This window comes from Oxyura jamaicensis, chromosome 8 (assembly GCF_011077185.1).
Source record: "Oxyura jamaicensis isolate SHBP4307 breed ruddy duck chromosome 8, BPBGC_Ojam_1.0, whole genome shotgun sequence".
Classification (NCBI taxonomy): domain Eukaryota; kingdom Metazoa; phylum Chordata; class Aves; order Anseriformes; family Anatidae; genus Oxyura; species Oxyura jamaicensis.
The window spans coordinates 25,624,391-25,651,398 of record NC_048900.1 but is presented as its reverse complement, the minus strand read 5'-3'; the positions used below and the strand labels follow the sequence as shown (position 1 = coordinate 25,651,398).

Sequence of the window (27,008 nt, the reverse complement as noted above, 5' to 3'; positions counted from 1 at the left end):
TATTTTATTTTATTTTTATTTTTTATTTTTTTTATTATTTTTTTTAAATTGCATTAGAGCAAAGTAGGGAATAAAGATAGGAGAGACACCTTGACTGAGGAAGATATTCTTTGGTGGCTAATAAGCTCTGTTTAAGATTTTATTGCTTCAGAGCATTTGTTGCATCCTCCTCCTGCGTGAATTCTCTGGCTAACAAAAGACGAGCTCACACCGCAGGCTTTTTCCTCATCAGGGAAGTAATAAGGTATCTTAGAGCTACATAACTGCCTGTTCTCACCAAACTTCCACAAAACGGGTGTGTTTAAGGCCTTGTTCCATTGCTGAAGTCCCCGGGGAACACGGGTTGTGGATATTTATATGCTGTTACCTACCAAGAACAGGGTGCAAAGTCTCACCAAAGGATTCTCAGCGACAATCTCATGGGCAGGTCTTTCTTCTGGTGCGTAAGGAGCTTTCTGTAGTGTAGCTAAGTCTCCATTATCAGTGTTTTGTTGAGGATTACTCCACGGCAGTTAAACTGGAGCCAGCACAAGCCCCTCCTGCTCTCCGTGCTCCAGTTGTGGTTGACTTGGGCTCTTGTAAGAAACCCTGGTTTGCTTGGCGTGTCCTAAGTGAAGAGTGGAGGTAGTTCTGTACGGGGTCTGTGTTGCTAACTGAACAGCCTTTCCCCAGGGGGAAAGCACAATTTATGGCTGCAGCAGCCCCACCAGGACGTCTTTGTGGAGGACGAGGTGTGTGGTGCTGTGCGGTGATTCTCTGCTGAACTCGACGGGAGGTGTCTGACGCTCGCGAGCCGTCACTTTCTCCCTGCTGCTGAGGCTGAAGCTCTGCCGAGGGCCTGCAGGAGAGGTGATTTTGGGACCTTCCTCTCAGTAGCATAGCAACTGCCATCACTTCCCACCGCTCCGTCCCCCCTCTTGGCTCCCTCGCTTGTGCTGGAGCAGGAGCTGAACCCACTTCAAAAACAGCCCTGCAAAACAGGAGAAGTTGTAGGAGGAATTATTTTTATCTGGGATCTGTCTGTTCACCGAACCAGCTCTGTGCACAGCCCTTAGCGCTGGCGTAACAAGGGAGAGCTTGGGACAGGGGTGGGACACTGAGTGGGTGCGGGAAGGGACTCAGAGACTTGGCCTGAGGAATCCCACGAGTTCAGGGCAGCCCCGTGAAGGCTTTCAGCCCAAACGTTTGCCGAGTACAGCTTCAGTAATCAGTAATTAGTACTGCAGCCCTTCCAGTTTCACTTTAGTGACCAAGGGAGTGGAAAGGAAATGTCAAACTCAAGCGAGGAGATGGAATTTTCTTTGAGATGTTTGTGCGCCAGCCGCCGCTGCTTGTAATGCTGCAGCGAAGCGACCCGCAGCATCCTCAGCGCGAGCGTTGTGCTTCTATGACAACAGCGCCGGGCTCTGTGCAAGCAGCGTTTGATCTGATTTTCTGCATTGTGCTCCTAACAAAGCTGCTCCAGCTGGTCACATTCGGTAATTGCTTTTTTAACTGGGGCTGGAGAGTGGCATTTGTAGCCAGGTACGCTTTTGATTATAGCAATCTAGGGGGTTAATGGAAGCAGCAGTGTTTTGTTTGAAAGATCAGTTTGGAGTTTGCAGCTGGATTCCACAAAGTTAGCGAGAGCAAAGAGATATTGATTTGTTTATGATCAGTGGAAAACACCTTTCTTAAATGTGTGCCTCTAAATCTTGAAATGACCAGGCTTCGAGTGATGAAGGCATCTCACTTTTCCAAGTCTCTGAGAGTGGAATGGAGTAGAGTTGGGTTTTTCCCCGTTACCAAGTGCACGTATGTTCTCAAAGGCATTTGTGGACTTACATATGAGTACGAGGCACATAAATCACTCACAACTTCTCCCTGCCTTCCAGCTCCGTGATGGTACAAGCTAATTAATCACCTAATTCCTAATTTCCTATTTTTTACAGCTGAGTTTGCTAAGATTTGAACCAAGGCAGTGAATGCAAGGGCCTGAGTGTGTGTGGAAGTTAGTTGGATGCCGAGTTCTTCCATGTAGAATTTCCTGTTAAGAACCGCAAGAGAGGAATAGAAAAGCACTTTTCTGATGTACTGGTGAGAGGCAGATTTGTACTTGGGCTTTTTTGGAGTGCTTGCAAAGGACTGTAGCCTTGCTGAACAGCAGCTGAAGTTAAGGACCGCATATCAGAGCGGTATTGTATCCTACAGAGAATTGCTTGTGGGAAGATCTGACTGCATTCAGTGCAGCTGTTGAATATTGAGCTACTGCTGAAGCTCTTCAGAGCTGTCCTCATTAATGCAATCTGTGGAAGGTCTGCTGTGCTGGCCCCTTCCCGGGTGAGAAAGTTGCACGTGTTTAATCAGAGATAAACCAAGAACAGCTCCATTTGAACTTAAATAAAACATGCACAACAATTTGTTTCCCCTCTGTTGGGAACTTAATTTAAATTGGGATGCCAGTTTAGCTTGGGGCAGCATTTTGGTTTATAGCTGTTTAAATACAGTGAATTTTGAACTTCTTTTCAGCAGGTGGGTTAAGTCCAGTGCGTGAGTGAGACTTGATAAGAAGGAAACTCTTTGGGCACATGGTGAGAGTAGAAGCTGGGAGGAGTTTTGTTCCCAGAGATGCCTATGACTATAAATTGAGGGGGGGGGGGGGGGAAATTGACTTATTTCTTTGGATGTTGGTGAATAAAAGACTTCAATCTCCACTCAGACTTCGCTTTCTGGCACTTCACACAAGTAGCACACGTCCTAGTTTGGTGGACAAGCTGCTGCTTATCAGACCTGCATTGTCATCGCCCCAGTTTGCACAGCCCCCTGACTGGCTGTAAGGACCTTCAGCTGTTTGACACGGGAGGAATTTTGAAACAGCGTTAGGGATGAAAATTGTGGCAAATGAAAAGGCAGGGGCTTGCCTTCTCAGGCCGCGTGTCAGAGCTCTGAACATTGCAGTAGCCTGGGGTTGCTTGGTGAGTTCTAGCTGTGGTAATGTTTGACTCACAAGGGTTGTTTTTTTTTTTGGTCGATTGGTTGCTTTTTTGTTTTGTTTTGTTTCTGAAACCAGTTCAGGATCACAAGAGGAGGAATCTCTGAGTCTGCATCTTCCCTCTGCACTCACTCGTGTCCCCAGCTCTCTATCCCCCAGAAATCAAAAGGGATCAGCTAGACATTAGGGATGCTGCCTGCAGCCCTGCTGAGCCTCACATTTTATGCATGTGCTGTTTACTCTAATTGCAGTCTTGACAGTAGATAAGTGTCGCATGGTCTCGAAGTTGTCAGCTGAAACTCCTTTCATCAACTGATGATCTCATAGCTGAATGTTTTATTTTTTTTTTTTATTATCTGTAAACACTAAGGACTGAACTTTCAAAGGATAAAATGGTGGTGGTGCGTGAGCTAGAAATGCAGATTTTCCCTAGTAGTCGTAAAAAGAATTATTTAGGCTTACGTACCTCGGTGGCTGCTTAATGAATTGCATAGTGGGATGCATTGTCAAGGATTTTAGGTTTTGTTGCAGTACTACAGGTTAGCGGAGCAACAGAAATGGCACCCTGCCACTGGGGTAAAGAATGCTGGTTCCCCAGGAGTATCTGAACAAGTTGCAATAGCCATCTGTTGCTCTTCTAAATACAAAGCAGTGCAACAGGTGGATTTCTTGGGGCTGGAAATCTTAGCAATGTAAGTGGATAACAGAAATTTAAAGTTGGGCTTTACAAGAAGACTTCAAGGTGTGTTGCTCTTTCTTCAGTGGATACAGTGCGTATGTTATTAGAAATAAGAGAGAGAAACTAAACATACGGTATGCAGTTAAGGAAGACAAGTGCTTGAACTGCTCCTAAATCTGTTCTTTTTCAATGTTTGTCATTTTTCTTAGATGGCTTCAGTAACAGATGCCAGATACAGGCAGAAAGATACTTCAGATCAAAATTTTGATTACATGTTCAAACTCCTGATCATTGGCAACAGCAGCGTGGGGAAAACATCCTTCCTCTTCAGATACGCCGATGACACTTTTACGCCAGCCTTTGTTAGCACAGTAGGAATTGACTTCAAAGTGAAAACAGTTTATAGGAATGACAAACGAGTGAAACTGCAGATTTGGGTAAGTGCCAGCATTTTAAAAAATGATTTATATTAAACCCAGCAAAGATACAACAGTAAAAAATCAGCATGCTTAGAGATGGATTTTTTTTTTGTATGAGTACCGATTTTTGTTTATGTCTTGTGTGGCTGTGCCTTTTTCATCCCTGCAGTAAGTTCTCTCTGTATTGCTGTCTCACTTGACTGATGGGACTCTTGATTTGGTCTGCTCAGGGGTCAGTGTATTATTAAACTGAAACAAAACCTGAAGCAGATCTGGAGCCTTTTGATAGCACCTTTTGAGTGAGCACTAGTAGGTGAGAAAATTCAGTGAGCACTGAATGAGTGATCTCTAGACGTAGCTTCTGCTGTCAGCTGACGTCCTCCAAATGAGATACTTGTCCCTTCCTGCAACTCACATGCCTGCAGAGGTGTGCTTCAAACCATCTTGACAGAAGTGACTTCTTGGTAAATCAAATGGGAAGAAAATTTGTGCAGGTAAGCTGGAGGGTTCCTCTGCTCAAGCACCCCATCATGGGTCCTTGTCTTGACTCTGAATGACGGCCTTCTAGCCCAGTTTATGAAAACAAAAGTTCCTGAGCTGCAGAGTGGAGGGCCAAGGCCAAGCAATTGTGTCAATAGCTCATGATGCTCCTTTTTATGGAAACCAAGGGTGTTTTATTCTGCGTAGTGGCAAATTACTTAAATTGCATTTGTACCATAGTGTTTATCCTGATGGTGCTTAACCCTCTGTGTCCCAACCAATTATGAGATGTGTTTAAAAAGCATAAGCTTGGGTTGCTGTGTTTTAAAGTACCACAGAGCTCCAGCTGCAATACCAGTTAACAAGGTTCTTCCCTTCTGTTTTGCATAAAAAGAAAAGATCTGAAATAAGAGATCACGCTGTCATTCTCTTAATTGTTATTCTCATAACAATCTCCAGGAGGTAGTTCACTAACATGAAACAGCTGTCTGTTTAGAGGTTTCTCCCACAAGTTAAGCTTAAAGTTCAGAACTGAAGATTAGTTGAAATTGTCGCATTTCTACCAAAACCCTTTCCCAGCTAAGAGCTTAGTGTTCTAATTGATTTATATACACTTGATTTATAATTAATATCTGGTTATTGCCACTAAATCTAATATTGTTATTATAATATTATTTTTTATTGTGACTATTTTTTGAATCCAGAGTGAGAATCTAAAATGAGGAACTCTATTATTGTTTACTGCAGTGGTATGATTCATTTTCTTCCTGTGTTGCTGTGTTTTTGTTGCAGCAGTTATATAATAAAATATCCTCTCTGTGTTGCTAAATTCTGACATTGAAACTAATGCAGATAACCTGGCATGGAACTGCTTGATTTCATTTAGGGGTTGTGTAATGAGAGTATTTGGAGTTCAGGCCCACTAAGTAATTGAAGAAGACTTCCATCCTGGGTTCGATTTTCTTGGTCTCAGAACACAAAATTCTCTAATAAATTGTGTAAAAGCAAGAAGAAAGCATTGTGAATGATTATATATATATATATTTCAAAGATACTAGGATTAAAATGAATTAAGCAGGAATTTTAAATAAATGTTTGAAGATTTCAGACGAAAGGGCTTTAATAACCTTAAACTTCTTACAAAAAGAGATGCCAGGCAGATTCCTCAGTAGCTGCTAACTGTAGGAGTTGTAATACTGGAGTTAATCAACAGCATTATTGATTTAAAATTTCCTTTCAATAAAAGGTTTATGTAAGTGCTTGACAGTTTCCAGAGCGACTTGTGCTCTTTCCTTCTCTATTTCTGTGTTCCTTGCATGGATCCCTGATGTGAGTCATGATTTAAGGACCTTAACCATTAACTTTGTGTGTACTGCTTTAAAAAAAGCACGGCGTTTGAGCTTGCTTACTTCCTGCCTGTCCTGAGACTAATATCCGTAATATCCGTGTATTCTTCAGGTTAGAAGCAGTACTGAGGGCCAACAGTATCCCAGAACTGTGTTTCTATGTGTAGGAAGGAGAAGTCTTCTTACCAATCTGCCTTCTGATTCCTTTATAAAACGATTTACGGCTGCTGTTGAGTTTCTGTGAGCGTGGAACCCTGCAATTCAATTTAGTGCTCTGCTTTTACTTGCAACTTTCCGGTTACCTTGACTTTTTTTAGACTTACGACCTGCTAAGCTTGATGTTAAGTCTTGACTGAATCAGGCTTAATCTGGAACTAAGGGAGGGAGAAGTTGCAGGTGTTTCAATTAGCCACTTCAAATTTCTGTATAAAACCCAGAGAGCAGCACTTCTAGAAAACCTCCAATGCTCCCTGCTCCGTGGAGCTGCCTCTCTTTCCGTCCGTGGGTGCTCACAGAACTCTGCTAAGTGCGTGCAGCTGGAGCAGGCTGGAGGTGCTTGAACTGTGCACGTATAACCTTGGTTTTATGTCACATAAATCTCAAGAGAGGGGAAGTAACCATGTCTGGCATGCTGTGATCAAGAAAGATCAGCGATCGCTGGGGCTTTCTACATTGACTTACTTTTGCCTTTTTGTGTTGGTCAGAAGAGCAGAATATTTGGGCATAATGCCAACCAAGTAGAGCTCCTGGGATTTCGTAAAGGTAGAACCATATACCGCTTCAAGTGCCAAGCTGTCGGCTGTCAAGATCAAAGAAGGGCACTGCTCTGTTTAATTTTGATGTAATCAGCAGGCCTTTGGCTCTGTTGACATTAATACCTCAATCACCCAAATTGGTATTTTAATCAGGTTTCTATCAGTTGTGCTAGTGACTGAGCAGTCCCGGAAATCATCTGCTCAGTTGAAGAGACTTGAAAGGAAGCTCTCCTTCTCTTAGGTCGGGCAGTGGGAGGGATGGGACCAAGCAAAGATATTCGTGGTGGTTTTAAGGTAGAATGATAGCTCTGCTGCTAGAGAACAAAATGTTTTAAAATGGTCCTGAGAGGGATTATCCAAAATAATGTTTTGTGCTTTTTTTTTTTTTTTAAAAAAAAAAGAACTCTAAGATCAGTTGGTTGTGTTTTAATTCCAAGTCTTCTGTCTTGTTTTGGAATGGTGATTTTACGTAAATTGGATAAATGACCTTTACTGAGAAAGTTCACATTGTAGTTGGATGAGGTTTGGTAATTATCCCTTCTAATTTAAAACATTTTAATGTAAATATATTAATATTATGCAGATATTCTGATATCTGCATAAATAGAATTCTTGGATTAGAATTTTTTTTTATAGCCCTGTCATCTGTAATAATACTTCCATATAAAACATCTCCCTCATGGTATGTTTATATGGGGCTGCTTCATTTCCTCTCCCTGTATGCGGGGTTTTCTTGACCAACAGTTTTGTTTTCTCAGGGTTACTACCTAGTGATCAAAAAGGAAAGCTGTAATATTATCAGCTAAGTATGGTTTTTATTATAAATAAATCTCAAAGGTAGCATTGTTATATTCTTAGCAAATGCGTTTGGTTATTACTAAATGCAGTGTTCAGGTTGCCTAGCAGCTAGGCAAGGCCACTCTGGCCAGATCCAAGTGGAAGCAGGGTGAATGAATAAAAGTGATTTTGGTTTCAGCTGAGAACAATGAAAGATCTTTTTTTTTTTTTTTTTTTCTGTGCATTTCTGTGTCTATTGGTGGTAAGTAATAACAGCAGAACTCTAGAGCAACGTCGTGCTGTAGCGTGCTCTGAGGTTAAATGCTGAGGAACAAAATCTGTCCTTCTTGCTGGCCCAGTATAGATTAATCCCGTGAGCTCTTTGGATCATATTGCATATTTACTGATGGAAAATCAGCGGCAGTGTTGAGCCCAGAATACTGCACACCACAACACCTTGGTCACCGTACAATACACGGTTTGTACAAGGAATTTCTTCACTCTTCATTATACTTTTACACCCTACAAGTCTCGTTTTTGTTGCATTGCTATAAATATATATGTGGTTAATAATAAACATCACTAAGTACAGGCTTTGGCAGATTATATTGCAGTTCAAACTACTTCCCGTCCCCTTTTTGAGGCAATGAGAGGTTAAATTTAACTTCAGATTAAAAGGCAAAAAGGATGTGATATTCAGATGGAGACAACATATTTAGACTCCAGTACAATTTCTTTTGAAGATGCTGCTTAACAGATTTAAACTACTAGGGTGAGCACAGCTTTTTTCTTTCCCATTAACAAAAATGTTTCTGTCGCTTAACTGCTGCAATCCGTAGGGGTCTGAGATGAGCTCTGGTGGATGTTGGAAACACGCGTGCTACAGCTTCTGGGCACAGCTGGGAAGAGGGTACAAAGCATCATCATTCTGTTTTTGTGGGAAGGATTTTTACCAACAGAAATATGACAACTGCTAATTATGCTGAGTGGCAGTTAGCATTACAACTCAAAAAAGTGTAAGCCAAAATAAAACCCAAGCTGTGTAGCCATCTCCAAGGCAAATACGCAGTGTTTTAAAAAGCTTTTGGTGTCAGTTTTCGCCTGGAAGACAGGATGTTACTGAGCAGTGTGCCTCACGGGGAAGGGATTCAAAGAAGTAACACTGGTAACTGTATTCATTTTTTTTTTTTTTTTTCATGTAACGGAGGTAAATTTAGAACGCCATCATACTTGATTGTAAACTTTTAATGTTAATTGCACACTTAACCAGAAGCTAATTATGCATTTCAGATGAGAATCATCTATTCCCCTGGCATCCCATTCCCATCCTGTTTTTGATAAGTTCTTTATAAGCACTGACTTCAAACTTGAATGCTTGCACAAAACCTGTTTCTAAAAAAAGAGCTGGGAGTTCTGTAACTCAGTGTACAGATGCAGTAGTGATGGATGTCTCTGAAGACCTCATGGGTCTGATTCGGCTCGGTAGGTTCACAGCTGGTGTGAGATCCTCTGCTTTGCTCTTTAGGCAAAGAACTAAAATGGCCAAAGTTGTGACGGTGAACAGACAAAGTTGATGCTTGTAAGGAGCACGTCTCTTTTGCAGCCCTGAGGACTTAATGGGTCCCAGGAGTGAAAATCATCAAGGCTGAGTGGGCATAAAGCACCACTTCTGATGCTAAATCACGATGCAGAACATCTGACCAGAGGAAGGATATAGAATTGTCTGTAATTCAAGCCAAGCTCTTGCTTATATCTCAAGTGGTAATGCTCCTGCTCTGGGAACAACTTAGTGCTCGTGCCACTCTGAATGTTGTTTGGGATTAGACTCCGAAGAGTGATAAAAGGGAGAGAGAGAGAAACCTACAAATAAGAATAACCTGTATGGTTGGTTATTCCACTCACTTAAAAATGTATTTCTGCTTACTTTATTGGGGGATTCTGAATTTATTTAACAGCCTACGCTTGCCCTAAGCAGGGCATTCCTTTGTTTGCAGTTAAACAGTTGGCACAGAAGGTTTATTTCTGTTTATAGTTAATCACCTCAATCCCATTGTTATCTCATTATAACTCTGCATTATAGTGAAGGCCAAATTCAACCTCACCCTAAGCTCTGATATCACTGGATTTATTCCAGTTTACGGAATTGGATTTAATCTCATTGCAAGGTGTAATATCTTTGTGCTACATCTTCGCAGAATTACCAGGAGCATGGAGCATTTGCCAGTGTTTGGTGCAGTTCAGGAAAATGGAACAAGTTACTACATTGCATTCAGAGGTACCGTGTCCTATCCAGCTGTTGATGGTTCCAAGGTTTAGCTCTTCCCTAGAAAAAAATGGCCAATGTTAACTAGTTGCCTAGCAGGGGAAAAGCTTTTCTTGGGAAATTTCAAGGGAAACTCTTCAGCTGATGTAGCGGGCAGTTAAGTGTTTTAAAGACAAAGACGTTGCTGGCCTCCCGACCTTTTGCATATCATGCTTTTTACAGCAGAAACCAGAACAGATACTTTGGTGCTTTCCGGTAGAATTGACTATCATTTTACTTAGGGACTTAGAGTCATGTGCCTCAAAATGTTTTCCTGTTGTCCCTGTCTGGTCGGAATCACTGTTGCTATGATTTTATTTCATAGTTTTTATCTTCTACATTATGACTACATTCTATATTTAGATACACTTGGTTATCCTGTGATCAGTTACAAGATAGTACAACATGTGAAATTTATGGCTGCTCATAGTATTTGTGTCAAGTGAGTACATACTTAACCCATGGCATGTATTTTTGGTCAAGTGAGAAAATGTAATTATTGAGCTTAGTCACATTTCTAACTCTCATGCGTTGTGTTGTCTGCAGTACAGCGTCGTGTTCATGCAACACCTACGGGTAGGCTGAAGGGCTGAATTTAGAGACAAAAAACAGTGAACCCAGGACCACAGCTACTGGTTTTGGGATGCGAGAGGTTGTACCCTGAAGTACAATTGGAGTACCTTGAAGTTTAACAGTGGGAATTATTTTTTTTTCACTTATTTTCTGTTGTCTAGCTATTTGAGATCATTCCATCTCATTAAACAGCATGAAGTAAGCTTCCAGATGTTGACCACTGTTGTTCTGTACTCCTGTGTTCCTAAAACAAGGGCTACTTTGAGTCACGAGGAGGGAGGGTTGTACAAGTACCTCTGCAGCATCCTTTCCTTTGTTGGAAAGGGGAATGAGTGATGATCCTTCCTAGTGCAAGGGAAATGGTGACATTATTCCCTCTCCACTACATAAAATCATCCGTTGTTGTTTTTCTTTTAATAAACAGGTCCCCAGCACGACTCTTACCTGGTTTTTGCAGTTCAGTTGTGCTGCAGCGTAACCACAGCGTGCGCCGAGGTCCACCAGCCTGCTGGGTGTAGGGGTAACTCCATAACTTTGTGGGGTGTAAGACTTCAGTGCCTGCACTTTGAGTATCACTTAAAGACGGATCAGGGGTGGTGTTCTCTCAGCCACCCTCTGCTGGCTAGCTGCTCCATATCAGTGCTGGAGGGCAAAGCCATAGAGGAAGAGCAGTGTGTGCGGATGCAGGCATGCACATGTGATGCTGCCTCTGCTTTTCCTGTAGGCAGAGTGCTAAAATAAGAGAGACCATACAGAGGATCTGTGCAGAGGCTGCTTACCAGGCAGCTTGTTCACCCTAATGCTGCTTTAGCTTTTGCATGGCTTGTTCAGAGACCCAGCTGCTGCCTCCTGCCCGTTGGTCCATAGAGTGGAGATAATGCTGTGGCTTTTCTGAAGTTGCTGGGTGCCCGAGTGCCATGGTAACAGCATTGGGCTCCGCAGAGTGCCCGCGGTGCACAGGCCCTGCCCAGCTCCGAAAAGAAGCTCTCTGAGTGATGAACTGCAGCGGGCTGGCATGAGGAGCTTTGTGAGGCTGTGGAAAGTCCTGTACCCCCTTGTCTGCAGGTCTGGTTTTGGTGGTGTTTTAAGAAGGAAGAAAGAGAAATAACTCTCATCAAATGTGTTCAGGATTTATTTATTTTTAGTTCTAAAACTGTTGATTATTGTAATTACCACCAAATGCTAACTGGCGTCCTTGCTGTCCATTTTAGCCTCGTGCTGTACGTGTTTCTGTGAGGGTGTGCCACTTTTCCTGTAGTTTCGCTTGGCTCTGTGTTACTCACGCTGGCTTTTTCCTGGCAAAATCAGATAGCACCTTTGGAAACACTTCTACGTTAACTGGAAGGAGAGATCTGGCAGAGCACAGCTGTAACAGAATTGGAGAGAATTGAATTGTGCATAATAGTGTAGAAGAAGAACTGGGGAAAATAAAAAGTTGATTTATGCATTTTCTTTTTAGAGAAGAGGTGTTTTGATATAAGATAGCATGCTGGCGCATCATCTGGTTGCGTGGAGTAACAGTGCTGGAAACTTAGAGCCAGGTTAAGTCTCTCCCATGTCAGAGTGGAGTGGTGGACCTTATGCTTTTTTCTACCCTTACCCAATGCTTGCTGGCTTGTGAAATTGGCAGGATTACTTTCATTTTGCCCTGCAAAATGCCCCTCCAGTGCAGCACAACATGGCACGGCTTGTTCCAGTTGGTAACGGGACAAATGCTAAGTGCTGGTTTCAGCCCTGCTATGTCTCTGGCTTATTTCCATGTTATTTTTAAGATGCCGAAGGCTGAAGGCTTGTGTCACACGTCGCTGGGAATGTGTTATTTCAGAAATCGCTGCTTGCAAGAACTGTGGGAATTTGTTTATGATTGTCAGGGAGCGAGTTCTGGCTGTGTGCAGCCATCAGGCAGAGAAACTTAAGTACAATTTAAGGTTCAGAAACTGAAATGCCATCAAGTGTTTGGATTTACAGCCTTCTTTCTCCTGCCTACAATCCCAAAGACACTGAGCTAACAGTTAACAGAAAAACAGGAAGAAAACTAAGGAAGGTTTTTAGATGTGATTCTAATCTCTTACGCTGATGTAAACTGGGAGGATCTGCAGGACAGACTTGGGTCGTGCATAGGGTTTAATGCTGCAGTAACCTGGCTTGGCGCCTTCAGCTGGGCAGCGGTGCAGTAAAACAGAGGGGAGATGCCTTGTCTGAAACCCAGGAAGATTATGCTTGGTACAGCAGGGGGCTTGCAGAAAGCCTAATTTAACTTATGCCCAGTTTCACACTGACACAAATGTGCCACCTCCATCTTTTGGAGGCAGCGCGGGCTCTGAGAAGAGAGAGGTTGTGTCCACCACCCCACTGTGTGGTCCTGGCGTACCCTGACATTGGAAAGTGAATGGGGTGAAAACCGGCACAAAATGGGAGTGGAGCCAAAGCAGGGCTGTCTGTTATTTTTTTTTTAGTTTGGATTTGAATTTCTAATTATTAGAAGTAACAATTGGGAAAAACAAAACAAAACACCAACAGAAAACCAACACCTTTGTAATAAATTAAATTTCCGCTGTTAATTGCAGTGGAAAGCACCAGAGAAGCAGTGCCTGTAAGTGCTGCCTTGTAAGGAGTGTCCCAGAGCAGAAAGTTCAGGAGGGCTGGGCTCTGCAGGGGTGAAACTGCACCTCAACATTTCTGAGGCAGCACAAAACCCCTACGGATCCCAGCCTTCCTACGAGGTGGTGGCTGTCTGGGCTGAGCGCTTCCTGGGATGAGGAACCAGGCATTTGACAGAGCTCTTCAGCCTGTTTTTGTACACTCTTCCCAACCAAAGCTGCTTCGTAGGTTACTTAAGTAACTGTGAAACGTGGTGTAAAGCACAGAAGAGACTTGATTGGGTTGGCTGATAATAGGAACTCGGTACCCTAGATGAACGGTATTTCTATACTGAACTTCCCAACTGTTGTGCTATAATTATGTGACAGCTAAAAATCTACACCTGTTTGAGGCTCCTAACCCTTAGCTAAAATGCATCTCTTTTTTACAGGAATACCCATCATCTTGAAAATAGCATGCAGGGAAAGTCACTACTGCAAAGGTATTAAATGAGGTAAATTTGTGAGGACTGCTTAGTCTTCCCTGAGGCTTCAGGATTTGGAAGTGTAAAATTAATCTTTTATTCCCCCTAACCCCGCTTGTGCTGGTTAATGATTTATTTAGGGGAAAAAGGAATAATCTGCATAAGGATCTGCCCCCACACTGTACTTGTTGCTGTTCTGAAGTACATATACAGCATTCTCCCTACTCCACAGTAACACATTCAAAGCTGTGGCCATCATTCTGAGGCCTTGGAGACTGATAAAATTATTTCAGGTCTTCTACCAAAAGTCTGATCTAAATGTGCATAGGATCTATGTCATTTTTCTACCAAGAGACTGCATGAAATCTGAAGGGAACAAGTCCAACAAAAACTGTCCATGCTGTTGTGGGTGGCAAAACTAATTTGAATATTTTTTCACTTAAGTGCAGAAATAGTCTTGGTCTCCCAGACGTTTGCTATTATGATGGGTAACTTCCCCTGAAGCAGTGGGACTGGCAGAACCTGGCTCTAACGTTAGCCCGAACAGCACCCGCAGCGCTGCGCTGTCCAAGTTACTCCAAGTCGCTCGGCAGCACAGGGGCCGTAGGAACCCTCCGTGTGGCTGGGACGTGGGGAGGCGCAGGTACTCCAGTTTCATGTCAAAACCTAAAGCTGCCGAGTGATGGTGAGGCAGGCACCTCTCATACCATTTACAAAGTTCGGGCGCTTAACCAGAAGAGGTAACTTTATTTTCCTCTAACTTCATACAAGATGTTTATTCACTCTGATTGATTGAAAGTATCAAACCCACTTTTTTTACCTACCAAGATCTTCAGAGTTTCAAAGTTCCTGGAATGGCAGCCCTTCCTCCTGGCTGAAAACATGCCCTCCAAATGCACAATATTCTGGTATCCTGTAACGGTGAGAGAGTCGGTGCAGTCGGCTTACTGATTAAAAGAAGCAGTGTGAGTTTTGGTTTTCTTTTTTTCTTTAAAAGAACATCTCTTTATTACCTAAGGGAAAAGAGGTAGTATTTGATTTGTTGGTTATAATGTCAGAATCCATGCAACGTGGCCTTCTTGGCATTTTTTTTAAACTGTAGTCTGCATGTCCAAGAAGCATTGCAGCATTGATTTCTTTTTTAATATTTTTTCGTGCAGGAAATTGAGAATAAATCCAGGCTATCATATTTGCTAACTGCTCTGGGACTGTTACTGGGAAATATGAGAACCAGGGGATTTTCACTTCTAATTTATCTACTTATTTTATGGATAGAAGAAATTTGATACAGATTTAATTGCCTTCATATCACAGGTGAGTCATGTGTGTTCCACTGAAATCTGTCTGCTCAATAAAGCATTTGTTCAAAATAGTCCCTCAAAGGGAGATGCTGAGTGACTTTTTCAGAGTCATGACTCACTGGATCTCCATTTTTTAAATGAAGAGATTCCCGAGACATGTAAATTTTAAGATCTTATTTATTAAATTATTGATTAATAACAATAAGAAGGTTAATTTTATTGTGTGTCAAGACTTGAGGGATTTGTATAACTGGTGTTCTCCTTTCAGAAAAGGAGGGGTGGATCAGTTTTCACTAGAGGTGAACTTGCACAGATGTAGCTTTGGAACTAGGGATCACCACGGGAGAGAACAGCAGTATCGTAGCAGATTGTGGCCCTGTGAGGAGAGTGCATCTCCCCATCAGCATGGTCTTCCCTTCATCCCGAGGATGCAGAGTGCCTGGCTATCTGCAGAGGACAGGGCAGGGGGCTGCCCTTTTTTGGAGATGTGTTGGAGACACATCATCGGTGATTATCTCCTACTTCTTACTCCTTAGAAATGAGTTCTCAAGTTTTGCACTTGTGCACAGCACAGATTGTACTTTGAATTCATACTTGCAATTTGGAGCTGTTTCCAGCAGTGACTTCTGACTGCCGAGTCGCTTTCTCCCGAGGCCAGATGCACGCTCTCTGCTGAGAGGCTTGATTCTCCAGTTCTTTGATGGTACCAAAGTATCGCCCAGCTACTGCAGGTTGCTGCAGAAATCGTCCACGTTTAACATTGCTTTTATGACTGACCTCTTCATTCACTGAGTAATGAATGGAAAAGAAAATTGTTTTTCTTTATTTTATTGAGTAATGAAAGGGAAAATTGCACTTCTTTATCTTAGAGCACAGCCCTTGCTAAAAATAGCACCTGAGTATATTTTCTCTGGCTCTCTCTTTACTATTATTTTACTATATTAAATGCAATCTTTTTTCCCTTTGGATTTCTTTCCATTTTTGTGCCCTGAAGCTTTAAACACCAAGTTTTGTGAGTCATAAATGTTCTGAGACATCAAATTAAGTAGAAACTGGAGAATGAGTTCTCAAAAGGTTGTGAATGCTGCTGACGTCAATCTCAGATTGAAATAAGAAAGAAGATATAGTTGACAGATCTTAGGAGTGAGACTGTAAGGGCACTTATGCTAATTCTGTTGTTGGAACAGAAATTGTGTTTTTATAAATGAAGGCAATAGTCCCAACTGAAGCTGTAACAGGCATTCATCGTAGTAACGAGATGATCTTGAGCTTTCATACTTTACACTGAAATTTGCCTTCAGCAGATTTAAACAAAATTGTTTTGAAGTGACTAAAATGAATGTCAGCATGCTTTCTGCTTTATCAACTTGCAATACAATTCAGTTTTCCAGCTCTAATTTTGCAGGATTCCTCCTAGGATTACTCCTTTAAAGCAGCATTGCAAAGTACGTTGTTCTATGAACAGGAACTTGGAACCTGTTTGGAGATTTTCCTTGACTGCATAAGGGAGAGAACTGAATTTTGGAAATAAGGAGGAGTCTTGAGAATTATTTTGATAACTTGCAACATTTAACTTCCTGAAAGCGATTAACAGTACTGTTCTTGGAGTTAAATGCCTGTAGATTCTGTGTTTGTATTGATTTGATGATGCTATTGAAATTTTCTATTGATGTAGTGGGAAGAATGCAATAGGTGAGAGAAGGAAAAAGAAACCATGAGGAAGTCATTTGTTATTAGTTATCAGTGCATAACTCATTTATATCTGTGCTTGTTTTGGCATTAATGAATATGGCAGTTCAGTGACAGATAACTCACAGACTTGTTGCATACTTTACCCAAGCTCTATTCAGACAGTTCACTGGCAGTCTGTGTTTAATTGTTCGTTAATAGTGCTGCAGTGATCATGCTGAGTCTAGAGATGTGCTTTGTCTGAAGGTACACTTCCACTGGTGCAATAGGAGTTGGAAGTTGTTCAGCCTCTTGCAAAATCAAACTCTATTTCGGAGAGCATCTTACAGCAGCAGATACAGTAGTGTCAAGTTCAGAGAGACCAAAGTGAATTGAAGTGAACCCAGAGGTATCAAAGGAGCAAGGTAACGTGATTGCTCGTTAACTAGATCAGGGCAGCAATGTGAATGCCTCCACCAGGTCATCTGTCGTGCTGTGTTCAGGTGCTTTTCCGATGCTGGGAGAAGACCTTGTGACAGATTGCTATGGGAAGCCAGTTTACAGATTGGTGGCATTACATGGAGTGCGTGAAAAATTGCAGTCAAGGCCATTATGAAAATAAACAAGAAACCTAACTTCAAATTTAGGGATTAAATACAGGCTAGATTTACCTGCAGGTGGCCACTAGGAGCTCAGCAGGAAAGTAATCAATAGGGGCTGACCAGCTATGTGGTGCAAAATGTACTTCTGCTTTGAAGGTGAGAAGAGTGCAAGGGAAGAGGCCCGAAGCCTGTGCACAGCATCCTGTGAATAGAAACACAGATGAGCAGCAGCCCTGGGTGCTGGAGCTGCTGCCAGGACAGGTGTGGAGGGGACAGGTGAGTCTGTTCCACAAAATGGGGTGTTCCCTGTCTCCAGCTGAAGGCTCTGGCTGGGAGGGGACCAAGTCCCCATCAATTTACAGTCCTCCTTCTGCCAAAACTCCTTGGTTGCCATAGAAAGGGAGAGGTGGGTTATGATGATAGGTAATTTGAAAATGATCAGCAAGTGGCATATGAGAACTTGTCTGATGTACCTAATGATAGAGGGTTTCCAAGACTTCTGACCACAAATGCTTAGGGGGCATCTTGTAGTCACAGTATGCAATCTTAGCAAGGCAGGGACCTGTGAAGGGACTGGTCCTTTACAGTACACATGCAGGAAAAAGGAGAAGTTCCAGCATTTCAGTTACACATGAAAAGGAGGTTCACCACCAGTTGGTTTATTAAGGATTGGCTGCCAAGGTAGGAAAATGCTTCCCCTGTTGGTAAGGTTTTACATAATTGTACTTCACTGCCATTTTGTGTCTATTCTGAAACATCTGGTCTCTGTTTTGATCAGAAGCTTGCACAGTTCAGGACCAGGTGCTGAAGCACTCCAGCTGCTGCTTTGAGATGGCACGGCAATTTCTCCAGCCCTTGGTGATTGAGCACAGAGGCAGAGAAGACGGCTTTCTCCTTCCTGAAGCTGCTTGTTTGTGGTTAACCAGCATAAAAATGCATCTGTGCTGAACTGGTCCTTATCAGGATTCCTTAACAACTCTCCTGCCTCAGGCAGTGACACTCGATTATGTTTCTCATTCCTAAGCTTCTTAGAGGTTTAGCATTTATGAATCTCTTCTAATACTGTTTGCTTGACACATTTAGTAAGGCATATGACAGTGATCAGCTGAGAAAAAAACAAGTCATCTAACTGAGTGCAAAATGAGGCTTCTAGCAAGGAGAGTGGAGAGGCAAGAAAAGGTTTTCTGCCACGTGAAATCAAGTTAGGACAGGGACATTAATATAACTGAAATGGATTTAATGCAAAAATGGGCTGTATGTCCGCTTCCCAGTCAACTTCAAGCAGTCTATGGCAGCTGTTTTTGTCAGCAGTTGTGGTAGTGAGGCTGAGGACTTGAAGGGACTGCGGAGAGGCCTGTCGGGCGGCTCAGCTTTCCACATCCCATGAGGGTGCTGTCGGTGTGCAATCCTGCACCTGATACTAATTCCGCAGCTAAACTACAGGGTTAAAAACCAACTGCAAATCTGCAAGGGGCTGCCTGCCCATCTTCTTCAGGAAGGTGAGACGGACGGCTGTAGGGCTGATGCGGGCAGCCGTTCCTGCAGATCCTTTCCCTGGCCCCCTGCGGGGATTTGCCCCCAGCAGTGGCTGGGGCAGGAGCTGCTCTCTACCTCTTCGCTGTGGCTTCCCGGCAGAGGCTCCTGGCCAACAGAAATGATGTTAAAAGTAGTTGGTATTGTAGGCAGGTGCCTTCCAGCTCAGCATACCTTGAAAATCTGACAGCAGCCAGATGTCTAACTAGGTAGAGTAAGTGATGACTCTAAATACCGTGATGTAAATCTTGCAGATGCTGCTGAGGCTCCAGGTATGCCCTGTGAATTGCAAGTTCTGGGAGGAGGTGTTTGATCGGAGAATAAAATCTGGTCTTTAACCCTTGATTGGGCCCAGAGGAGACAGCACGTGCTCTGATGGGTCGCTGCTGACCAATTCCAGCAGGTCAGGTAATGGATCTGCAGGAGCTCCTTAGGGCTGGCTGACAGCAGTTACACAAGGGTTTTTTTTTATGGCAATTGACCCAATGTTGCTGTTGGAAGCTTTCTGCAGCAGCGCGGTTGTGTTTGGTGTACGTTTCAGCCGGCATACGGTACACATTTTAACTGAACACACGGAGGATTAATTTGATTTGATTGATGTTGATTACTGACATGAGGATATGCTAATGAGAAACAATCAATTTCTAAAAGACTGTCTCAGTTCCAAGCCCGGCTGATGCATAGCGTTTGTATGATAGGCATGAAAAGTACAGTAAAAAGCCTTGGGCTATTTTGCAACGTTCTCAGCGGTTCCTCCCTGATGAACGCGTATCGCCCTAATTGCAGCTTGACAGCACGTTCTTGTCACTACAAATAAAAACATGGTGCCGGTGTTTACTTTCACTACATTTTTTATATAAAAGAAAAAAAATATATATGAAAGTTTCATGGAGGAGAAGAAGGCACACTGAGCGTTTGTGTTTCCAATGCAAAGTCAAAGAACTCCACACCCTTTTCTTCCCCTTCATTTTTTCCCTGCTACTTTCTTTCCTTGCAGTAGCACGCAAGCAAATTCTATCCCGGGCAGCTCTTTTCTTAGAGATTTGAAGCTCATTCCAGTGGTTTCCGAGCCTTCAGTGGTTCATAGGCTTTTTGGGCAAGTTATGTGCTGGGAGCAAAGCCCATTTTATTTACTTTGTTTATTTATTTTATTTATTTTATTTCAGGTTCCTGTGGCTAGCTGCAGCGGTGGGGCTGTTGCTGTGCTTCATGCCACCTGCAAGTCCCCTCCCTGCCACACTCGCAGTGCCTGCAAGTTGCTGTTCTCCCTCTGCTTCAGCAGAGCAGCTGTTTCAGGGCTCACCTGGCTGGCTTTGCACTCATACAGAGTGTGGGGGCTCACGGCTTCCCACCCGCACACAGAGGTGTGTGAAAACCCCCGGCTGCTGGATGCTAACAGCCTTCAGCTGCCACGCTCTGTGTTTGGAAGAAAAAATGCTGTTTTTCAGCAAAACTCCTTGCTACGGGCCAGGAGGTTGCGTTGCCTGGGCAAAGCGCCAAAATAACCTGTTGTTTCTACAACCTTTCAGGAGGAGGCTTGGTTCAAATGCAATACTGAACTCCCACTGAAGGTGCGTGAGGTAGAGGCACCCTGCTCGGAAGAATCTTTGAAATTGTACCTCGAGCTTTTAATTAAGCCTGTTCCTTTTAGATGTTTTTTGTATATGCTGCTTAGGGAGAAGGGACGTAATAACGTAGTGGGGAGTTGTAGGAGAAAGCGGATTGTTGGGTTCAGCACTCCGTGTTCTCAGGATCTCAAACCAGGGGCTAAAAACTCTTTTTCTTGTGAGCATTCACTTTTTAGGTAGGAAGCCTTCCTGGTGTATTGCATGGGTGTAAATAAGTGTGAGGATGATACATTATTCTTTATAAGTAACTAAAAGTGATGATTCCTTCCTTGATGTAGCTGTTTTTCCTCTGCATCAACTTATCTATGCTGTGATCCTGCAAATGCTTGATAAACATCCTCTCCTTGAAGTATCTGAGTTAGAACAGCAGGCTCCACTGTTCTTACCTGTGTGAATGTGGTATCAAGTTAAAAAATCTTTCCGAATGGCAGGTAAATGAAATTGTCATAGCAAATCAGCTGTTCTCCTTAGAGGGGACCCGGCTAATGTCTAATGCTTTCCACCTAGGCAAAAATACCCACTTTCTTAAGGAGGTAAAAACCGTATTTTTATAAGAACGTTAAGTAATAATCCATCGATAGACATTGATAGCAACTGATGCAGGTGACATGCAAATAATCGCTACAGACGTAGCTGCTGCAGGAGCAGAAGAAAGAGTGGGATGTTTTACAGCTGGCTCTGCTGCAAGTTTTCGCTACAGCACTTGGGTAATCACACTGCCTGTGCTACCAAGGTAATACAAATAACAGTCATGGACCACAGTGCAAAGGACATCTCATTACGTATGCATGATTTTCTGTCTTGTATAAAAGCTTCTCTACGAGATACGTAATTTAAATGCTTATGTCCTTTGTGTTTCCCTCTTTTATACCCACTGCTTGCCTGCCCAAGGGGCAAGACTGTTGGGATCAAGTAGATACCTAGATAAAAACAAGCAATTATAAACTTGGTTAGATAGGTATAAGATAAAGGATTATATATTGTCCTCTACTTGTATATCTCAGCTTCTGGTTCTTTGATTTTTCTTTGTTTCAGCACTGGATTGAAAAGGCATGGTTATAAGTAGATGAGTCTCCTGTATTGAGCCTGATCTGGAAGAGGGGAGTTCTCCAGGTCCCTCTGCAGGTTCAAGCTATGTGCTTGTGCTGGAAGCTGTGTGCTTGTCCCTGGTGGGGAAGCAACTTGCAAGCTAGGGAAGCTGGTGGGTGCCCACAGACCACAGAGCTGCGATTGCTTCCTCCCAGGGAGGCTCCGAGGCAAGTGCAGTGTGTGCTGGCAGCACGGCTGGTAGCAGTGCCAGTGAGGTTGATTTGGGTACTGCCCTGAACCAGAATAATGAATTTCTGCTGCTTTGAATGGTAGAAAGTCCAGTCTTTTATGTGGGGGTGCATTCTGACAATGGTCAGGAAAATAATGTGAACAATGTGGAGGTGAAACTTGGTGAGTTCTCTCACCGCCAGGCAAAGTGAAGTGTAGAGGAGAAAAGACTGTGCTGCTGCGAAGGAGAAGGGCACGCCAACATGTGAGGTCACCCCGTAGCTCAGCCTGGCATTCTCCTTGGGCACAGGATGAAGCAAGCTGACTTCTTTGTATGTTTTGCAGGATTTATTAAAGTGACATGAGCACAGTTAGTAAGACAAGAAGAGGCTTGATGATATTTAATTTGCTCCTGTCAAGCAGCAGGGTGGCATCTCCTCCTGGATGTGGCAGATGACAGCCTTGCTATGACCATAAGGCAGTTCACATGTGATATTTGGGGAGTAAATCTTGGCAGTTAACCCCTGTATTCATTCAGGCGGGTGAGCACATAGTAATGGCAAATGAAGTATGCTCATAATGGGAATCTATGAAATCTAATGTTTCTCTGTGGCAAAACCAATCTGTATTTCCATATAAATGAGTAGCTACCCCAAGGCTTTTCTGTTGTTTGTTTTGTTTTGTTCTTTTAACGTATCAACTCCTCACTCACTGAAGAATGTCCATTTTATTTTAGGAGGTACACAAAGTAGTCCTAGCTGTGCCTTTGTCACGTCTAGATACGTCACACACACCCCAAATTCAAGTCTTCTCTGCACAGCAAGGATGCTGGGAACAGAAGCAGGGCTGGGGCCCTGGAAGTGGCCAGAAGGCTAGAGGTAATCAGTGGAGGCAGGAAGCCGATTGTACAGCTGGGAGAAAAACACTTGCTGGTAACAGGTCAGTGAAGAGAGACAGGTTCTCACAAAGACTCAGTAGGAGTCCTAAAAGGCCTTGGCGATGTTCGCTTGTCTCCCTTGCTTAAATACCGTATGACACGCTTTCTCCTCTCATTTTCTGAGCTGCCTCTCTAGCGCTGTCCATCTAAAATGACAGGAGCACGCTTCCTAATTGGCAGTTCTTTGTTGCTGTCGAGCAAGTGAATAAGCAGTAGATCTGCTGCTAATCTGAGCTGGGATCAGACATCCAGACATCCATTCTCCAGCAGCACACCCGAGAGCAAAATCTGGTTCAGATGCTTTGTCTGAAGTTACCTTGGAAAACTGCATCCAGGTACCACAGAAATGATTTCATTTTCAAATGGTGGAAAGTATAATGAATTATGAATTAACAAGCTGGTGACTTCTGTGAGCAAAGAAAGTCTGAGGAAAAAAAATAAAAAAATCCTGTGCTGGTTATTGCAGTTTCCCACAGAAAAGGATGAATGAGTTTGCAGTGCAGAAAGTACAGCTCCATGTTGCCTTTAATGTATTCACTTTGTGTTGAAAACACGAAGCTGGAAGGAACAATGGTACCATGGTAACTTGTGTTCTTTATAACCTTTCTTACAAAATTGTAAAACTGTTTACCATGGCAATATCAAGTTAATATAGCACATTGTTTTTGAATTTCTTGTTTTTCCTTTTATTATAATGGTGTGTTTGAAAACTCCCTGATTCTCAACTACACTGCTATTGAAGCTTTCTGATACCTTCAGTAAAACAAAGGTGCTAATTATGAGCATTATGACTGTGCCTGGTTGATTTTTTTCATTCACTTGTTCATTTTCTTTGTTTTAACAATCCTATTAACACCTGAGAAGTCTGACCTAAGCAGTCTAATTGAGACACAATGTGAAGCCTATAATCGAGTTTGTTTTCTTTAAATAATTTCATTAATTGCATCTCCATAATTTGCTCCTGAAATCTGAGAATGATGTCTGAAAAAATGTTTTTTTGATAACCACGTAGATGTAGAGGCAGTGACGGTGTGGTTCTAATTCTTGTGCAGACTGTGTACTAATCTACGTTATCATATGATGAAATTGTCAGCGTCCAGATTGTCAGATTGACAAAATGGAAAAGCTCCAGGGGAATGCTGCTACACGCTTACAGGCATGTGTCAGGGGACATCAAATCCTCATCTGAGTCTCTTGGATGTAAACGGAGCATGAACAAAATGCATCTCTGACTTTGTGTCATGCCTTACCAAATTTCTTCATAGTCTGACTTTGGCCAAACCCCCAAAAGTGTCAGAGGAAACTCCAGACAAAGAATAAAAAAAAAAATAAAAAGAAAAAAGAGAAGACAAAAGGCAGATCAGCATGAGTTATAGTTTCTAGTGTTGCTTGGGAGTTGCAGAAACAGTTATTCAGCTGGGCAGAGAGACTCTGAAGCTTACTTGTGGCACAGCCGAAGACTGGTGTTTGTAGTATGATCCCTTTCATTTTCTTCCCTGGGTGCAGCACTGAACTTCTCAGTCTGTCAAGTGCACCTTTACTTGCTGGCTTTCTTCTTTCCACGCAGAAATGTGGCCTCTTCCATTTTCAAAGTGGCAGAGCAGTGAACACATCACTGAAGCAAGCGTGGATGGAGGTTGCTCCTGCAGGTCTCGTCATTCAGCTGTTCTGAAAGCTAGGGCATATGTGGAGGTTGGTTATGTTTACATCGGATTCCAACTAGCCTGTTCGTTAATTAAAATGAAGTAAACATGTGCCAGAATGTTGTCTGAGCTTATCTAAGAAATTTTATGTAACGCTTGCTGTCTGTTGATGCAACTGTCTTAATAAATGCAGGGCTGATTTGATACGACTTCGTTAGTGAGGTGGAAGGCTGCTTTGAGATTAGAACAGAGGTGTATGTTCTTTGTCATCTAATATTTATCATCTGACTGTTTGACTCCAGGAAGAGTACATACTGTGGATTAAATTTTGCAGCATCTTTATTTATGCCCCACTTGTGGAAGATAACTAGGATCCGGGAAATTTTCAGTCACTCAGCATCAGGAAGGCTGGCCCAAGGTGCTGCTCAGCTGTGCCAAAATCTCTGTTCAAAGATCAGATCTTAGGATTCCCTCCTTCAGCTGCAGGTGCTGGCTGAAAATGGGCTCTGGTGGTACCCCAGGTCTGCCAAAAAGGCATGGTTAAGGTGCTGCTGAGATTTGCTGGGGCTCTCGGTTTGTAAGTCAGGATGCGTTTGCCGACAGTGCTGATTGGGCAGGAATGCAGTCTTCTGCTTTCCCTTCGGGATTCATCTGGAGAGCCAGCAAAAGAAAACAGCTAAGCAAAGAGATCTAGATGTTATTTTGGCTTCTGTCATTTTTAAACTGACTTGCAAGATGATGAGAAAACCTTTGGTCAGGGAAATGACCTTTAGTACTCTGGATGGAGAAAGAAGAACTGGGTGCTATGAGGAGAGAAGCTTTTTGTTTCTGTTCTTTGTGTTAATTTTATTAATGTGTCAAACAGGGATACGTTTTGTTCTCTGGACTCTTTGGCACTAGTGCTCAGGTATGAGTATCCCAGCGAAATGGAAACTAATTATTGTTTTCCTACAAGACCAGATCCTGTCACTGTCCGAATCTTGGTAAAAGCATCAGGGTAAGATCCAGACAGCCAATGCTAAAGCTTCCACTGCTGCTCTACAGCCTCCAATACTGAGTCAAGTTTTAATTCAACATCAAAGTAAGGCAAAAAAGTGGTGGGGAAAAAGTGCAGTTCAGTTAACTGTAGTTTCATCATGTTTTGAAGCAGTTACACTGTTGACGTCAGATCCCGTTAGTGTTAAAATGTCTTTAGGTCATTGGCAGATCTAATTCTGCTCACTTCTAGCTTATGCTTTGCCCCAAAGTTTGCTTCTGTACCTTTGCAGTCAAGAGGAGTGATTGTGGACTGGAGTGGGACAAGAACATGCCCTAAGGATCTGCTATTCTCCTGTCATAGTAAATAACTTGGATTCCTCAAAAAATCAACTTGTTGGACCTTCTCCAGACAAATCACACAGCTACACACAAATACAGAGGAGCTCTTACTGCTCAGATTAGTTCTTGCTAAGGAAGTTGGCTTCATTTGATAAATATTTCAGTGTTTTTTTTCCTCAATGTAACAGGACAAAGTCATTGTCATGCTGGGAGGTGTTTCTGAAAGTGTGATGGTAATGCAGTGTAGAATTGCCCTATGCTGAACCGAGCCGGTGGTCCAGGGAAGCCGCTATCAATTTTCTCCTGGCGGGCAGTCCGGGTGATTTAGGAAGCAGCATAATGCTTATGCATGAACTCGTGCTTGCATTGTGCCTGGTACTGTGATTGCTTCAATTACAGATCTGTTGATAGACCTTTGCTTGTTTGGAGTGATGCTGTGCAGTTTCCTTATTTTGGGAAGCTATGTGAATGTAGAATTGGTAGAATTTAATGAAGAATGATGCTTCAGTATTTCTGATCTATAAAACATCACATAAACTTTGTCTTCTGTACAAATATGATCTCGTATAGTCCCTGTTGCACGTAGGGTCTTGCTTTAAATAAGGCAAATTGGAGTAGTCATTAACAACTCTTTTTACAGCCTTCTTTGGTTGGGCTGTTAGGTGTTTTGAGAAACAGATTACATGGACAATACTGTATCTGCTTTTCCTATTATCTGTAAACTTTGTCTCGTGGGAGAGGTCAGGACCTCTGCCTATACAGGGTTATTCACTGAGGTCACTGGATGCAGGCAGCACCTGACAATTTGGGGTTTATTGCATATCGAAGTTCAGTCACCAAATACATCTCCCCAAATCTGTGCTGAACTGAGCCGTGCTGGTAAGTGTAGAGAGTAGGCTCCGAGTGGATCTGCCCCTGATAAAAGTAATTCTGTTGCCCTCACTAGAAGCTAGCTCAAATTCTTTAAAAACCTGTAAACAATGCTGCTATAGCAAACCAAAATTCTCCCCTGTAGCTATCATTTTTCCTGCTAGGATGACAATTCTTTGACCTTTACCACTTGTGTACATGTACACATATTAGCTTAGCAGCAAATTGGGTTTGAAATGGTCTGTAGCTTTTATGCCTTGCATTGCTTAATAAATTATTAGAAATGTGATAGTTCTCCGCCAGAATTTTTCTTGTCAGTATTTGTTTGTTATTCGTTGGCTTCAACTGTATGAGTTTCACACTGGTGGGAGCATCCATTGGTGCTCGTTTTCCAGCTGTTTATACTCAAAGGCGGTGTAAGGTGGGCCCAGCAGCATCTGTAAGTGCTGATCAGGACTGAAATCCTGATCGCCTGAAGTGCTAACTTGATATTCTCACGAGTGTCAGAGCCATGGCTCTGCTGCAGAGCGTGCTGGGATTGTCCCAGCTGTAGTCTGCTTGCTAAATCTGTTTGAAATGGACTTCCAACTTCTTGAGGTCTTTTTCAGTGAGCCAGCTCTTCCTTTTTTTTTTTTTTTCCTTTAGATGGGGCTTTCTTACTTCTCTTTGCTGGATTCCTTGGAACTGTTTGTCCTCAAAAAGGTGGTCTAGAGGAATGGAGTTTGACTTGCTCCTAAAAGGGCTTCGGTGCAGTATCCTTAGAAGAAATGCAGTGTGATTCCTGCTAAGGGGTGCTGCTAAAACTCAGTTTTCTAAAGAGTTAATGAAGAAAGCAATTGGAACATTTCAAGGAGGTAATTGTGGTAGGGAAAAGCTGAATGTAGCC

The 27,008-nt window shown here is 42.8% G+C and overlaps 1 protein-coding gene across 3 annotated transcripts in view; it reads left to right on the top strand.

Moving 5' to 3' along the window:
* RAB3B (RAB3B, member RAS oncogene family) overlaps nucleotides 1–27,008 on the top strand; it is a 55,992-nt gene that overhangs the window by 6,745 nt on the left and 22,239 nt on the right. For 2 of the 3 annotated variants that reach the window (XM_035332873.1, XM_035332872.1), the window contains exon 2: nucleotides 3,860–4,087. In XM_035332873.1, the coding sequence (XP_035188764.1) occupies nucleotides 3,860–4,087 (228 nt within the window). Of the gene's footprint in view, nucleotides 1–1,955; nucleotides 2,077–3,859; nucleotides 4,088–27,008 lie in introns of those variants that run through there. The other variant, XM_035332874.1, reaches the window with a different exon arrangement.